The sequence below is a fragment of the Colletotrichum jinshuiense genome, chromosome 3, assembly GCF_051148585.1.
Source record: "Colletotrichum jinshuiense chromosome 3, complete sequence".
Lineage (NCBI taxonomy): Eukaryota > Fungi > Ascomycota > Sordariomycetes > Glomerellales > Glomerellaceae > Colletotrichum > Colletotrichum jinshuiense.
In genome coordinates, this window is record NC_139310.1 from 3,713,271 (window position 1) to 3,726,893 (window position 13,623).

The following is a 13,623-nucleotide window of genomic DNA, read 5'->3' on the forward strand; positions in this document are numbered from 1 at the left end:
CGATTCGGTCTTGGTCCCAACCCCGATGATCCTCTGGGAAACACGGAAGCTCCGTGGCTAGCGCAACGGCTCCCCCAAGCACAGCAAGATGAGAGATCTCCAATCTAATCTATTCCGACCGCCTCCCGCCCGCCTTACCGCCACAAATCCCACCCATGCCGTCCAGCCGTGTTTCCGCCCCCCCTTGCTTTCGCAGTGCATACTGCAGTGTCCCTACGACTAATCATCGCTCGTCACTTGGGACATTATTGTGGAGGTGCCTAGGCAAAGAGGCTCCAAAGAGGCAGGCAGATTGGGCTCTGCCCCCCCTCCCGGTTCCCACATGCGGACAGGACCTCTCCGAGCCCTCCGAGCAAAAAGTGGATATCACGGCCCGTCTTAGCATCAAAGCTTGACTTCGATCCACCCCACATCTTGTGCGACGGCGCCCGCTCCTGTGAGGCATATCCAGCCCGGCCAAGCCAGCATGCCAGTGGCGAGCCTGCACCTATCAACCAGGGGGAGGGGGGGTGGTTTCCCCTTCCCGAACCTCGAGAAAGCTCCATCCAGTCCCCAGCAGCCGTGAATGACACCCGAACTACGGTTTCGCAATCCCTCTGCCAGAAGAAACTGGAGCCCTGCTCTGCTCCCCCCCTTGAATGTAAAACGGCCGAATTCCGTCCTCTGCCCTCTCGTCCCCCACACGCATTCCGCGGCCCTGCCGCAATCCGACTTGTTCACAGCTGCGAGGTGGAGTGCCTTTCGCGGCTCGCCCCTAGACACGACCGACCACGAGAGACCTTCTGGTCAGCAATGAACTCAAAACAAGCCTCTTCTCTTTGCCCCACTCGCGGCGCCGGCGTACCTTCAAGCGCCGACTGGCCGATGGTGCCCCGGCTCCTCGTTGCAGCATGATGGGTCTGCTGCCGTATGGCCATGACGTCTTCGTCTCAACTCTTCCCGAGTTACGCCCCTACCGGCCGGACTTTGAGATCAAATTCCTGCGGTGTTACCGGAGCCGCGGCCATGTTGCTGAGGCAAGTCCCATTCAGTATATAAAGTCTCTGGCCCGACCGCATCGACTTGGCATCAATAGGCATTCATCTCGCACTCTCGCAGCTCTCAGCATCGAATTCCATCTCATTTCCACATTTGAAAACCACAATACCCCAACCACAATACCCCTACCACCACACCCCAAATTTAGAATTACCATCTAGTATCAATACTCAATTCAGCATGGCAACGACCCAGTACGGAAAGCGTTTGATTCCCCAGATCATCGACGAGATCGCCCAGTCCGAACCGAACAGAGAATTCCTTTCCGTCCCCCGCTCATCGAACCCCAAAGATGGCTGGAAGCCCATCACTTTCAAGCAGATCGCCAACGCGGTGAACCGGATAGCCCAGAGGATCATCGACAAGCGCGGCAAGCCCGAACCCGGAAGCTTCCCCACGCTCACATACATCGGACCCAACGATGCGCGGTACATGGTTATCATGGTCGCCTGCATCAAGGCGGGATACAAGGTTCGCCCGCAACCCCCTCCCCCCCCCTTTCCTCCCACGCTGGCAAAGACGAAAGCTGACACAAGGCCCTCTCTAGGCGCTCTTGATCTCTCCTAGGAATTCGTACGAGGGGCAGATGAACCTGTTCGAGAAGACAGACTGCCGAATCATCTGCTTCGACTCCTCATTCAAGGATGTCATCCAGCCATTGCTGGAGGAGCGCCAGATGGACGCCATCATGGTCACCTCGGCCGACTCCTGGCTGTCCGACGAGGAAGTCCCCCATTTCCCCTACGATAAGACGTTCGAGGAGGCCAAGTCCGACCCCGTCGTCGTCCTGCACACGAGCGGCAGCACCGGCCTGCCGAAGCCCATCGTCTCCCGCGTCGGCATGCTCTCCGTCGCCGACGCCTTCCACGACCTCCCCGACTTCATGGGCTCCGAGAACTGCGTCAAGTCCATCGTGCACGGCAGCCGCCTCTTCCTGCCGATGCCCCTGTTCCACGCCGCCGGCTGCTACATGTCCACCTTCGCCGCCGTCTACTACGGCCGGCCCGTCGCTCTGAGCTTTACGGACCGGCCCCTGACGCCGCAGACGGTCATCGATGCCGTCAACCACGCGGCCATCGACAACACCATCCTCCCCCCCGCCATTCTCGAGGAGATGAGCCACATGCCCGAGGGCATCGAGGCGCTGAAGAAGCTCAAGCGCGTCCACTTTGGCGGCGGTAACCTCGCTCGCGAAGCCGGAAACAAGCTGGTCAAGGAAGGCGTCGTTGTCTCAAGTGTCATTGCCTTTACCGAGTACGCCGCATCCCGTCCAAATCCCTGTTGAGATTGATAAAATGCTAACAGCCACGCAGGGCCGCACCTCTGCCTTACTACTTCCAGAAGAACCTCGACCTCTGGCAATGGTTCATCATCGACTCGGAGCGATTAAACGTCGACTGGCGCTCGGCCAGCGGCGAGGACGAGGACATTTACGAGCAAGTCATCGTCCGCAAGGAGAAGGAGGACCCCCTGCAGGGCATCTTCTACACGTTCCCCGACGCCAACGAGTACAACACCAAGGACCTGTACCGCAAGCACCCGACGCTGCCGAACCACTGGACCTACTACGGCCGGTCCGACAACATCATCGTCTTCTCCAACGGCGAGAAGCTGAACCCCGTTACCATCGAGGAGATCGTCACTGGCCACCCGAGGGTCAAGGGCGCCGTCGTCGCCGGCGCCATGCGCTTCCAGCCCTTCCTCATGCTCGAGCCCATGGAGGAGCTCAAGTCGGAGGAGGAGCAGCAGAGCTTCATCGACGACGTCTGGCCCCTCGTCGTCAAGGCGAACAAGGAGACCGTCGCCCACGGCCAGATCGGCCGCGCCTTCATCGGCGTCACCAACCCCGAGAAGCCCTTCCCCCGCGCGGGCAAGGGAACCATCCAGCGCCCCATGGCCCTGAAGCTGTACAAGGACGAGATCGACGAGTGGTACAACAAGGCCGAGGACGGCGCCGACTCCGTCTCCGTGCACATCGACATCGGCTCCCAGGAGGCCCTGGTCGACTCCATCGGCAAGCTCTTCCAGCAGACCCTGGGCAGCCGGCCCCTCTCGGCCGACTCCGACTTCTTCAGCGCCGGCATCGACTCCATGCAGGTCATCAACGCGTCCCGCCTCATCCGCCGCGGCCTCGAGGCCGCCGGCGTCAGCATCACCGCCGACGCCATCGCCACCAGGGTCATTTACGCCCACCCCACGCCCAGGCAGCTGGCCTCGTACCTCATGGACCGCGTCAGGAACACCGGGGCCAACGGCGCCGCAGCCGAGGGCGACGGCGACGACGGCGCGAACCACGACATCCACGCCATGGAGGCGCAGCTGTCCAAGTACACGCGCGACCTGCCCCAGAACCCCGGCAACAAGCCCGCGCCCGCCGACGAGGGCCAGACCGTCCTGGTCACCGGCACCACCGGCGCCCTGGGCTCCTACCTCCTCGACCTCATGGAGTCCAACCCGGCCGTGAAGAAGGTCGTCTGCCTCAACCGCAGCGAGGACAGCGGCAAGCGCCAGGTCAAGATGAGCGCCGACCGCGGCCTCGCGACCTCGTGGACCAAGGCCGAGTTCCTGTGCGCCGACATGTCCAAGAGCAACCTCGGCCTCGAGCCCGGCGTGTACGAGCGGCTGCTCGCCGAGGCTGACCGCGTCATCCACAACGCCTGGCCCGTCAACTTCAACATCTCGGTCGAGACGTTCGAGCCGCACATCCGCGGCGTGCGCCACTGGGTCGACTTCTCCCTGCGCGCGGCCAAGAACGTGCCCATCATCTTCATCAGCAGCATCGGCACCGTCGACACGTGGCAGGGGCCCGGCCCCGTGCCCGAGAAGCGCCTCATGGACCTGTCCCTGCCCAGCACCGGCTACGGGCGCTCCAAGATGGTCAGCTCCCTGATCCTCGACGAGGCGACCCAGCGCTCCGGCGTGCCCACCGCCGTCGTCCGCGTCGGCCAGGTCGCCGGCCCGTCGTCCGAGGCCGGCGTCTGGAACCGCCAGGAGTGGCTGCCGACCATCGTCGCCAGCTCGGCGTACCTGGGCCTCCTGCCGAGGGACATCGGCGCCATGACGACCGTCAACTGGACCCCAATCGAGGGCATCGCCAACCTCGTCCTCGAGGTCTCGGGCGTCGCCGCGCCGGTGCCCCTGCAGAACATCAACGGCTACTTCCACGGCGTCAACCCCCGCACCGTCCCCTGGGAGGAGCTCGCGGGCGCCGTCAAGTCCTTCTACGGCGACCGCATCAAGAAGGTCGTGCCCTTCGGCGAGTGGCTGCGCGCCCTGGAGGACAGCGCCTCCTCCACCGACGACATGGACAAGAACCCCGGCATCAAGCTGCTCGACTTCTACCGGGGCCTGTCCCTCGGCGGCGAGCACGGCGTAGAGTTCGCGATGGACCGCACGATGAGGTCCAGCAAGACCATGAAGGAGATGCAGGCCGTGACGCCGGCCCTGATGCAGAACTGGTGCAGACAGTGGGGATTTTGAATGATTGCAGGCGCTTAGACCACACATATTGTATGTAATAATAACCGATGTATATAGATGAGAAATGACTGCATATTTTATTTATACGCCTGACCGACCTTGCAGTAGTCGTGTACATGTATGCCAGTTCACAACGCAGTTGCCAAACACCTGTTTGGGTTTGAACGTTGCTTTAATAAGTTTTGTTACAGAACCGGCAGTCAACAGGTTTTTATAACTGTTATAATACACTTACTTCATGAAAGCAAAGAAAAGGGGTTGGAGCAGTAACACAACTAGCCATTTTCCTGCCACATGAACAGGATAGATAGATAATACAAGTGAGGCAACAGATCTTCAGTTTACTGTGAAGCCGACTCAACCAAGACCAAGACCTCGCAAATGAGAACAAAGATCGTGTGTCAAAAATGCAAAAACAATTGCGTCGAGGGGGAATCGAACCCCCGGCTCCCCGACGCTGCTGAATGGCAACGGAGAATTTTACCACTAAACCATCGACGCTTGTTGTGACAGTGGTGCCTGAATTAGCGCCTATGTCCCACCGCGCTGCTACCCCACATGCGACGCCATTGATGCAAGCTCAATCAGCGAGGCCAAACGACGAATACTTATCCGGTGTTTCTCAAAGAACATCTGAGGCTCTGTGGTTTCCATATAGCCGTGGGCTAATAGAATCGATCTAAATTGAGGCCATCCACAATTACCTCACACCGAAGAATACTGGGATCCTCGAAGCAGGACGCACCAGAAACGCACATTCGCCACCTCACACAGTAACCCAAACAGCTTTCCACAATGGCACTCGTTGAAGGTTGTGAGACAGATGTGCATCGTATTGATTTTCTTGCTAAATGGACCTGCCACCCTCCCCCCGCCGCGTTTTGACTCCCTCAAGTCGAGGGGCGCGAAATGGCGGCGAACCTCTCGCCTGCGAGAACCACGGCTCTGGAGAACCCATTGCCCTCCTTCCTCCAGCAGACATGGATCAGCTGTATCTTGATCATCACTTCCATCGCTTCCACAGCCGCCCATACGCCCAAGTAGGTTATTTTCATCCCGATGTAAATCCATAAGACCCACGGGGGCGGTAAAAGATCCCATAGGATCCAGATCAAGTATGGCAACGGAGGGCTGGTCATGGTGAAATCGGACGGCGTGTCGGGGTAGCCCGCGATGTTGCCGGACCCCTGGAGAATCTGCTGGGCCTGTGATTCCATGGTATAGTCACTTATGAAGATCAAGTCAGTCAGAGAGGCGTGGTGATTGAAGATAGAGAGGAGACGAACAGAAGCCGAGGTCAAGCTCGCAACTTGAGAAAATTCAGTATTAATCAAGCCTTTTGGTGTGAGCAAATCGGCCCCACTGGCGATGCCAAGCACGTCGGGTTGATGGGGTGCAAAGCGACTTCTCCTTTGGCTTGTATTTATCTGGACGGCTTGACAGAGAGAGAAATCAACAGAGCAAATCCGGACCATATCAGTATCATGCACCTGGTAGCGATGGGTAGTAATGGGTTTCTTAAGCGGTGTGAGTGGACATTTGTGCCATGTCCCAAGCCAAGACTGATAAATCAGTTGAGTAATTACTTGGGCGGCGGCGCAGCAGCCAAGCTTTTTTTCTTGTAGTCGTTATTGTTATGCAGTATGCCGTCTTGCCGATACACTTGGCTTGAGTTGGAGCCGTGCCATTGGTTTCCTGTACGAATGAACAATCACATACCTACGTCAGCTTCCAAGACAAGGAATTGACTTTTTTAGTGTTGAGACGACATCCGGTCCCGTGGTGAATCATGCAGCGATGAAAGAAAGAAATCCTTCTTCGTGTTAAAAGTCGTTAGGCATAAAATGGACCTCCCTCGAAGTCAGAAAAGCAACCGCAATGCATGTCTCAAGTTTGCAACTCCAGTTCCAAACGTCCAAAGCAGTCCCCCTACAAGCCCAGACTGTGGGAAAATAGAAACGTCGGGGGCTTTTGCAAGACTGACCCAAACTCGTTCTAGGGAAAGTGTCCGCAGCGGCTCTTGCAGCCTCGTCCTCCTCGCACCCTCACCTCCTATATCCTACCATCTGAAACTTTACTTGGGCACAGCATGCTTCGCAGTCCACTCTCTGGCCGTCGCGATGGCCGCCTGTTCGTCCTCCTTCCAGCTCTTAGCGACATCGGCGGCAAGCGGGTCGTCGGGGTTGGGGGCTCCGAGGAGGGCCTGGATGGAGAGAAGAATGGTGCGGATCTGAAGGGCGGGGGACCAGTTGTCTACAGAGGGGGTCTTTGTTAGTCCTCATGCGCGCGAAAATTCACAAAGCCTTTGTGGCCACTCACTCTTCAGAACATCGAGGCAGATGCGACCCAGCTTGTCAACGTTGGGGTGGAAGATCTTGGTGAGGAAGCGGATCTTGGGGGGAGTCATGGGGTAGTCGTCGGGAAGGAAGAGCTCGAGCTTGAAGACGCCGCCTGCAGCACCTTGTCAGTCCACCATCTAGGTCGAGTATAAATAGAATGTGCGCACCCTCATATGGCGATTGTGTAGGGCCGTGAATCTCGACATCGAAGTAGCGAAGGTTGTCCTCGTGGGGGACAGCGCTGATTCCCGGGACGCTGTCAAAGGGCTCATTGTTAGCTTCAAGTAGAGGTAAATTATGATTGGGAGGAAGGTGCCATACGGCTCGGCCATGAGGCGCTCGGTCTCTTTGATGATACGCTTGGGCAAGGCCATGCTGGGCAACAAAGACTGTATTTTGTCGCTTGTCGTGATAGTGAAGAAGGGAAGAAGGGGCGTGGACTTCGTGTAGAAGCTGAGGTATCGCGGGGTGGATAGGTAAGGTAAGGTAGTCGGCCGACAGCGGGGTCAAGCGAGTGGTGAATCGAGGAGACCTGCGACTTGGAGGAAGGATCGCAGTGGAGGGAGAGTCGCGCTTGCCAAAAAAGGGGAAGTCGCGGAAGCAATTGTAATCGGATGCCCGGGCGGTCTGTAAGAAGCGGCGACAAGCGACGAGGACTCGGCTCCAGTGTTTCGAAGACAAGGCAGGCAAGTCGGGTTATGGTGGGCATGTGCTTAGGAAAGCCTTGCTCAGAATTGCCCCGCGGGAATGACCAGCATGACACACTCCCCTCAGGGACTGGGAACTTGACGCCTGATGACACTAAGCAGGGCAGGCCGGATGTGGGGACCTGCGCCGGTATAGATTGGCCTTCATTGGCCAGGTTGAGTCGGAGGGGTCAAAGTACTCTGATGCGTATTTTGTATGTGAAGGTACATGAGACGCGGGTGGATACCGAGCTGTCGTCCCGGCCACCCACGACGCCCGTTCAGGATGCACAGCTGCACTTGATCCTGTCGCGTGCATCGAGGTTCAGGGCCTCATTCCAGAGACATTCAATATCATCTTGCATATCGAATCGGACATCCCACTGCCAACGGTCTTTTCTCAAACAAAGCCCCATCGCCCAGAATTGCTCTCTATCTGTGCCCGTCCCCGTATCATGGCAAAGATATATCACCATCAGATGCCCTCATGAGGCATCTCTCTCATCTGAGCTACTACCACCACCATGCCGCACTTTGACCAGCTAGACGCCCCGAAAAAGGGCAAGCCGATCAAGTCGGCCTTTGACAGTGAGAGCTTCGACGCCGACGGCACGATCCATGTTGCCGGACTGGTGGGATCGGCGACAATCTCCCCATCTGGTAGGGATGTCGCGTTAGCATCGTAAGAGATTATGGTCCAACTGAGCCACTGATATCCGTACTGACACATCGCCCAGACCCGAGGGCCTGTCCATCATTGACTTGGACTCACCATACAATCCTCCTCGCCGGCTCAGCAGCCACGGCTCTCCATGGCTTGTTACCGACGTTCAATGGTCGCCGTTCGCAGCCCGCGACTACTGGGTCGTCTCCACGGCGAACCATCGCGCGCTGGTATGGAACCTCAACCTGAGAGACGACTCAACGTCCGGAGCCATCGAGCATTCGCTTCATGGCCACAGTAGGGCCATTACAGACATTAACTGGTCCGCGCACCACCCGGATCAGCTCGCCTCGTGCGCGGTTGATGGCTACGTCCACTGCTGGGATCTCAGGCGTCCGAGACAGCCCGTACTCACATTCTGCGACTGGTTCGCCGGCGCCACGCAGGTCAAGTACAATCGCCAGGACCCGCACATTCTCGCCTCGTCTCACGACAGGTGGTTGCACATCTGGGACGAACGGCGGTCGTGTGAGCCTCTGAAATCCATCAGCGCGCATACCTCAAAGATCTACGGCATCGATTGGAACCGGACAAGATCCACGAGAATAGTTACCTGTTCATTGGATAAGCACATCAAGTTTTGGGATTATAGCAGCGACCAAGACGTACCAGAGCGTGTCATCCGCACCGAGTTTCCAGTATGGCGGGCTCGTCACACCCCTTTCGGCCGGGGCCTCCTAGCGATGCCTCAAAATGAACCAGGCGACCTGTATTTGTACGACCGGCGACCACCTCCCAAGGATCCCGAGGAGGGGCCGACGGAGCCTGTTGCGGTGTTCCCGGGGCACGGCAACCACAAGGCCAAGGAGTTCTTGTGGAGAAGTAGAGGGGGCATCAGCGAGGAAGGGCTGGATAACAGGGACTTCCAGCTCGTCTCATGGGGAGAAGACAACGAGCTGCGACTGCAGCAAGTTGACCCGTCCATTCTCGAATCCGTGGGCTTTGCCAAGGGAATGGAGGCCAGAAAGAATCTGGTTCTTACACGCAAAGGCGCCGCTTATAAAACATTCCGGACGGTCGAGGACAGCGTCAACCGGGACAGGAGAAGTGCGACGATGAGCGATCCCCGGAACGGCACGCAATATCGGCAGAGTGCCCTGACCATGGGCATGCGTTCAGGACCGACCACCTACTCCAGACTGGGCGTTGCCTGGAAAGGCTCATCTATGAAAGCTAAGAGCACCTCTAGAGAGATGGACCGCAGCCAGGCGCACATCGGCTGGATGAAGGGCATCATGATGAACAAGAGGAAAACATCCACAGACAGCCCCAGAAGGGCGGATTCCAAGGACTCTAGCATGTTTAGTCCTGGGTATATGGACGACGACAAGTGGGGGGACCCAGAGACCATCCAGGAAGAGTTCCTCCGCATCAGCATGCAGCTTCCCAAGGTGACTTGGGAACATATCGATATGGACAACCTAACACTCAACGCCTCCCTCAACGGTCCTTGGGGAGCAAACGGCGAAACCATCTTCATTAAGGTCACCGTCGACATACCATCAAACTACCCGAAATTCAAGGCTCCCAGGTTCTTCATTGAGAAAACCAGCTTTATGCCAGAAAAGACCCACAGGAAGGTCGAGCACGAGATCCATGAGCTTTGCCACCAGTTCTTGGAGCGGAAACAGAATTGCCTCGATGTGGCATTCTCCTACCTGCTGGGTGAAATCGACCTTGCAGCAAGCACAAACTTCTTCAAGAACGTCAAGGACCTTGACGATCCCCTAGACGGACTCGCCTCCGAGAGCTCCAGCGAAGACGAGAACGACATCCCCGCAGGTGGCTCGGCGTCCATGTCACAGGAATTACCACCCAACGCTGAAGCCGACAGCACCTTGGCACCAAACAATAGACCCACGATCCCGCCCCTGCCGCGGTACTGCGGCGCTCGGTTCTCCAACGACGGGCGGCTCGTGTGCTTCTTCCCGACAAAGGAAGAAAAAGCGAGGGCTTTGCTATTCGCACCGGTCGAGCCGCTGCGGGAGAGACCAAAGGGCGAGCCGGTATTTGCCGGTTTCGGCCGTCTCGCGCACGATTCGCCGCCGGGCAAGAGATACGGCAACGACGAGATGTCCGCTACGGACGAACAATCAGACTCGGACGACTCTGACGCGTCCTCGTCGTCCAGCGGCTCAGAGTCGACCTCGATTAACAAAATGAGCCTGTGGTACCAACCCCGCCACCGGTTCCGAAGGACTTGGAGCGACAACCGGTCTGTCCGATCAAGCGGCGGCGGCACGGGAGTGGGCACGGGAACGGGCACTGGGTCCCTTAGAAGGCGACCGGGCGCCAAATCGAAGAACGTCATTTCTCTCCACGACACCTCGGACCTGCTCCCCGCAAAGAAGGAGTTTGCCCAGGAATACGCCATATTCGGCGACGGCGCCCATGTCTGCGAGCATAACGCCCAGGTAGCGGAGAAGCACGGGTGCCAGGACCTCGTGGACGTGTGGCGCTACCTTTCACTGATTCTACGCAGAGACATCCCGCTTGAGCTGTCGAACATGGATCATAGTCAGAACTCAATCCTCATCATTGCGAGGGATGCACTAGCGCGTTTCCGCCACGAGGGCTCGCCGGATGTCCAGACCACGACCAACGGCAAAGACACTGCCGATTTCAACGGCAGGGTCAAATGGGGCAATCACCCGCTCGCCAGGGACTTCATCAGCGACCTGTTTGAATACTTTGAGAAGACGGCGGATATCCAGATGCTGGCTATGCTGTCTTGCATCTTTAGCGAGTCTTTCACGGAAGACAGCGTCGCGTACGCCGAGTCGCATCTGGCGCAACCGGACACGCCGCTGCCGATGAAGACCCCCGCGTTCTCGCTCGACTATTTCCCCACCGACGCGTCGCTCTGGAGCACCAACGGGAGAAGCCAGACGAACTCTGCCATAACAACCCCTCGAACACTACACACGCCAATCCGCTATTCCGGCTCTCAGGGGTCCGCCGACGAAATACTCTGGGGCGGCGATCCGGGCTCGAACTCGTACTCTTGCGGCGAGACGCCGCCAAACAAGGGCATCGAGTATCTTGGCGAGGGCGACCAGACCCCGAGCCTGTCCACATCGCCCAGCGGACGCACGCTTTCGAGGGCGAATTCGGGGCTGACGTCGAGCTTCGCGATGACCTTTCCCCGCCCCTTCAGCGGCATCGCGACAGGAACCACAACCGCCGCCTCGTCGCCGCCCAACCACGGCCGCAAGCGGCCGAGCCCGGCGGACACGATCCTCAGCACTCTCGCCCCCAGCGCAGCCGGCAACGTCACGTGGGGCGCGTCGACCATCATGGGCGACTCGGGGACGACGCGCACGTCTCTCTCGGACGACGAGGTGTACCGCGAGGAGCTCTTCTCGCTCGTCCCCATCGGCGTCTCCATCCAAATGGAGGACCAGACGATATTCGACGACGACGGCTGGATGACGACGCCGCTCCTCGAGCCCAGCCGCAGCGACATGTACGCCACGTACCGCTACGTCTACGCCGAGATCCTGCAGATGTGGAACCAGCCCCTGGCACGCCTCGAGATCATGAAGTTCAACGTGCTCCAGCACAAACAGGCGGCCGGCGCGGCGGACGACTCCTTCAACGAGTCGTTCAGCATCGCCGACACGGCGACCACGATCCACGCGGCCCCGCAACACCACCAGCAGCACGATCACCAACCCGAGCAGCAGCAGCAGCAGCAGCAGCCGCCGCACCACCACCAACCCCACAACACCTCCCCGATCCTCCTCGGCAAGAAGGAGCAGCTCCAGGCCCTGGTCGCGTCCGGCCGCGGCCTCGACGTGACCGGCGTCTGCCGCGTCCACGAGACCCAGCTCGAGCCCCTCAAGTACACCTCGGCCACCGCGACCCGCTACGGCGGCGCCGTCGGCGCCTGCGACCGCTGCCGCCGCACCCAGACCCAGCTCTTCTGCGTCTACTGCAGGGAGCCCGTCCACGCGCTGTACCCGCCCTGTCTCGGCTGCGGCTGCGCCTTCCACGAGGCGTGCCTCGCAGAGTGGCACGCCGCGGGCGAGGTCACGTGCCCCGCGGGCGACGAGTGCAACTGCGTCGAGGAGGCGTCGAGCGGGCAGGTCGAGTCGTGGGCCGCCATGATGGGGGCGCTGCGGAAAGGGCCTTCGGCTGCCGCGGGAGGGATGATGGGGAGGGGGCTGGTGCTGCCGCCGCCCGCGATCGAGGAGCCCGACGACGACGAGGCCGAGAGGGGCGACTGGGAGAGCGTGATGAGCTCGGCGGGGATACCCAGCCGGGTGCAGGGCGGCGGCGCCCACGGCGGGAGCGCCGCCGTGATGAGCGCCGCGAGGATCAGCCTGGGCAACAGGCTGAAGAAGTCGGCCGGGGACACGGCGGCCGCGTGGTCCCGCGCCTCGAGCCTGAGGAGGGGGAGGGGAGGGGCCGTGTCCGGGACTACCACTGCGAACGGGAGTGTTAGCGGGAGTTGGAGGAGCTCGAGGTGAATTTTTTTCTTTCGATTCGGATGTATGTATGTACGGTTCTCGTGTGCGAGTAGGGAGGGGATGATGATGTGTAATACAACTGTAGCCAATGTGTAAACCCACCCCCCACCCCCCCAAAGAATACCAAGTTGGTTGCTGTTTGAGTCTGGTGAGTCCAATCAAGGTTCTCTCATCCCTGTATATTACTCAGAACTCCCCGTCTGCAGCGCCATGTCCCGCCACTGCCGGGTTCGTCTTAATTACCGGCAAATTCGAGACCCGAATATCTGACAGCTACCGAGCGGCATGACCACCACCACCACCACTACCACCCCTGAGACTCTCGGGGCCCAGACGAGGGGCAGTCGTGGGCGTCGTGGTTATGGGCCGGTATATCCAGACGACCGACGACGTCGCCTGGCGCTTGGGCAAGGGTGGTGGTAGACAGTACCGCCGCTTAGAGGTAGAACGTGAGCCCCCCCCTTCCCCGTCCTTCGTTACGGGCATTAGCGTCACAAGATGTGCCGTCCTGAGTACCGGCTATGGCATGGGCGGCAGACGCATCGAACCCCCCTTCCCTCCCCCCAAGGTCCCCTAGGTCGCGCTGCTTCCTCGACGGAATTAATGGACGGGGGCGATCCGGTTCGGCTTCCACGACTACGTCCAAGTATGGGCCCCAAAGGCCGCCAGGTTCGGTTGCTTGGGTGGTAGCTACGCTGCAATTTTGTGCAGAGCTGGCGGGGCGGGGTTCCGCGAAGCAGGGCGTTTCATTCCCCCTCCAGGGTTGCAACCGTGTAGGGCAGGTTCCCTTCTCGGCTGCTGAAGGAGCCGTTTCCAGGGTAGACGTCGTCCTCGTCGTTGTCTCGTGCAGGATCACGGCGGGGCATGGCGAGACGATGACAGAG

The 13,623-nt window shown here is 59.3% G+C and overlaps 4 protein-coding genes across 4 annotated transcripts; 2 read left to right on the top strand and 2 right to left on the bottom strand.

Moving 5' to 3' along the window:
• Positions 1-1,218: 1,218 nt before the first annotated feature.
• Positions 1,219-4,518, top strand: EsH8_III_001013 (uncharacterized protein; the record flags this gene model as incomplete). Its single annotated transcript, XM_083262738.1, has 3 exons — positions 1,219-1,509; positions 1,586-2,292; positions 2,352-4,518. The coding sequence occupies 3 exons, from the start codon at positions 1,219-1,221 to the stop codon at positions 4,516-4,518; spliced, it is 3,165 nt and encodes a 1,054-aa protein (XP_083123225.1).
• An 890-nt stretch (positions 4,519-5,408) lies between these two features.
• EsH8_III_001014 (uncharacterized protein) lies at positions 5,409-5,735 on the bottom strand (the record flags this gene model as incomplete). Its single annotated transcript, XM_083262739.1, has 1 exon — positions 5,409-5,735. The coding sequence occupies one exon, from the start codon at positions 5,733-5,735 to the stop codon at positions 5,409-5,411; it is 327 nt and encodes a 108-aa protein (XP_083123226.1).
• Positions 5,736-6,592: 857 nt separating this feature from the next.
• On the bottom strand, positions 6,593-7,231 carry EsH8_III_001015 (E2 ubiquitin-conjugating protein UBC13; the record flags this gene model as incomplete). The annotated part of the gene is made up of 4 exons (XM_083262740.1): positions 6,593-6,771; positions 6,838-6,969; positions 7,025-7,113; positions 7,179-7,231. The coding sequence occupies 4 exons, from the start codon at positions 7,229-7,231 to the stop codon at positions 6,593-6,595; spliced, it is 453 nt and encodes a 150-aa protein (XP_083123227.1).
• An 836-nt stretch (positions 7,232-8,067) lies between these two features.
• EsH8_III_001016 (uncharacterized protein) lies at positions 8,068-12,739 on the top strand (the record flags this gene model as incomplete). Its single annotated transcript, XM_083262741.1, has 2 exons — positions 8,068-8,225; positions 8,281-12,739. The coding sequence occupies 2 exons, from the start codon at positions 8,068-8,070 to the stop codon at positions 12,737-12,739; spliced, it is 4,617 nt and encodes a 1,538-aa protein (XP_083123228.1).
• Between the last annotated feature and the right edge of the window lie 884 nt (positions 12,740-13,623).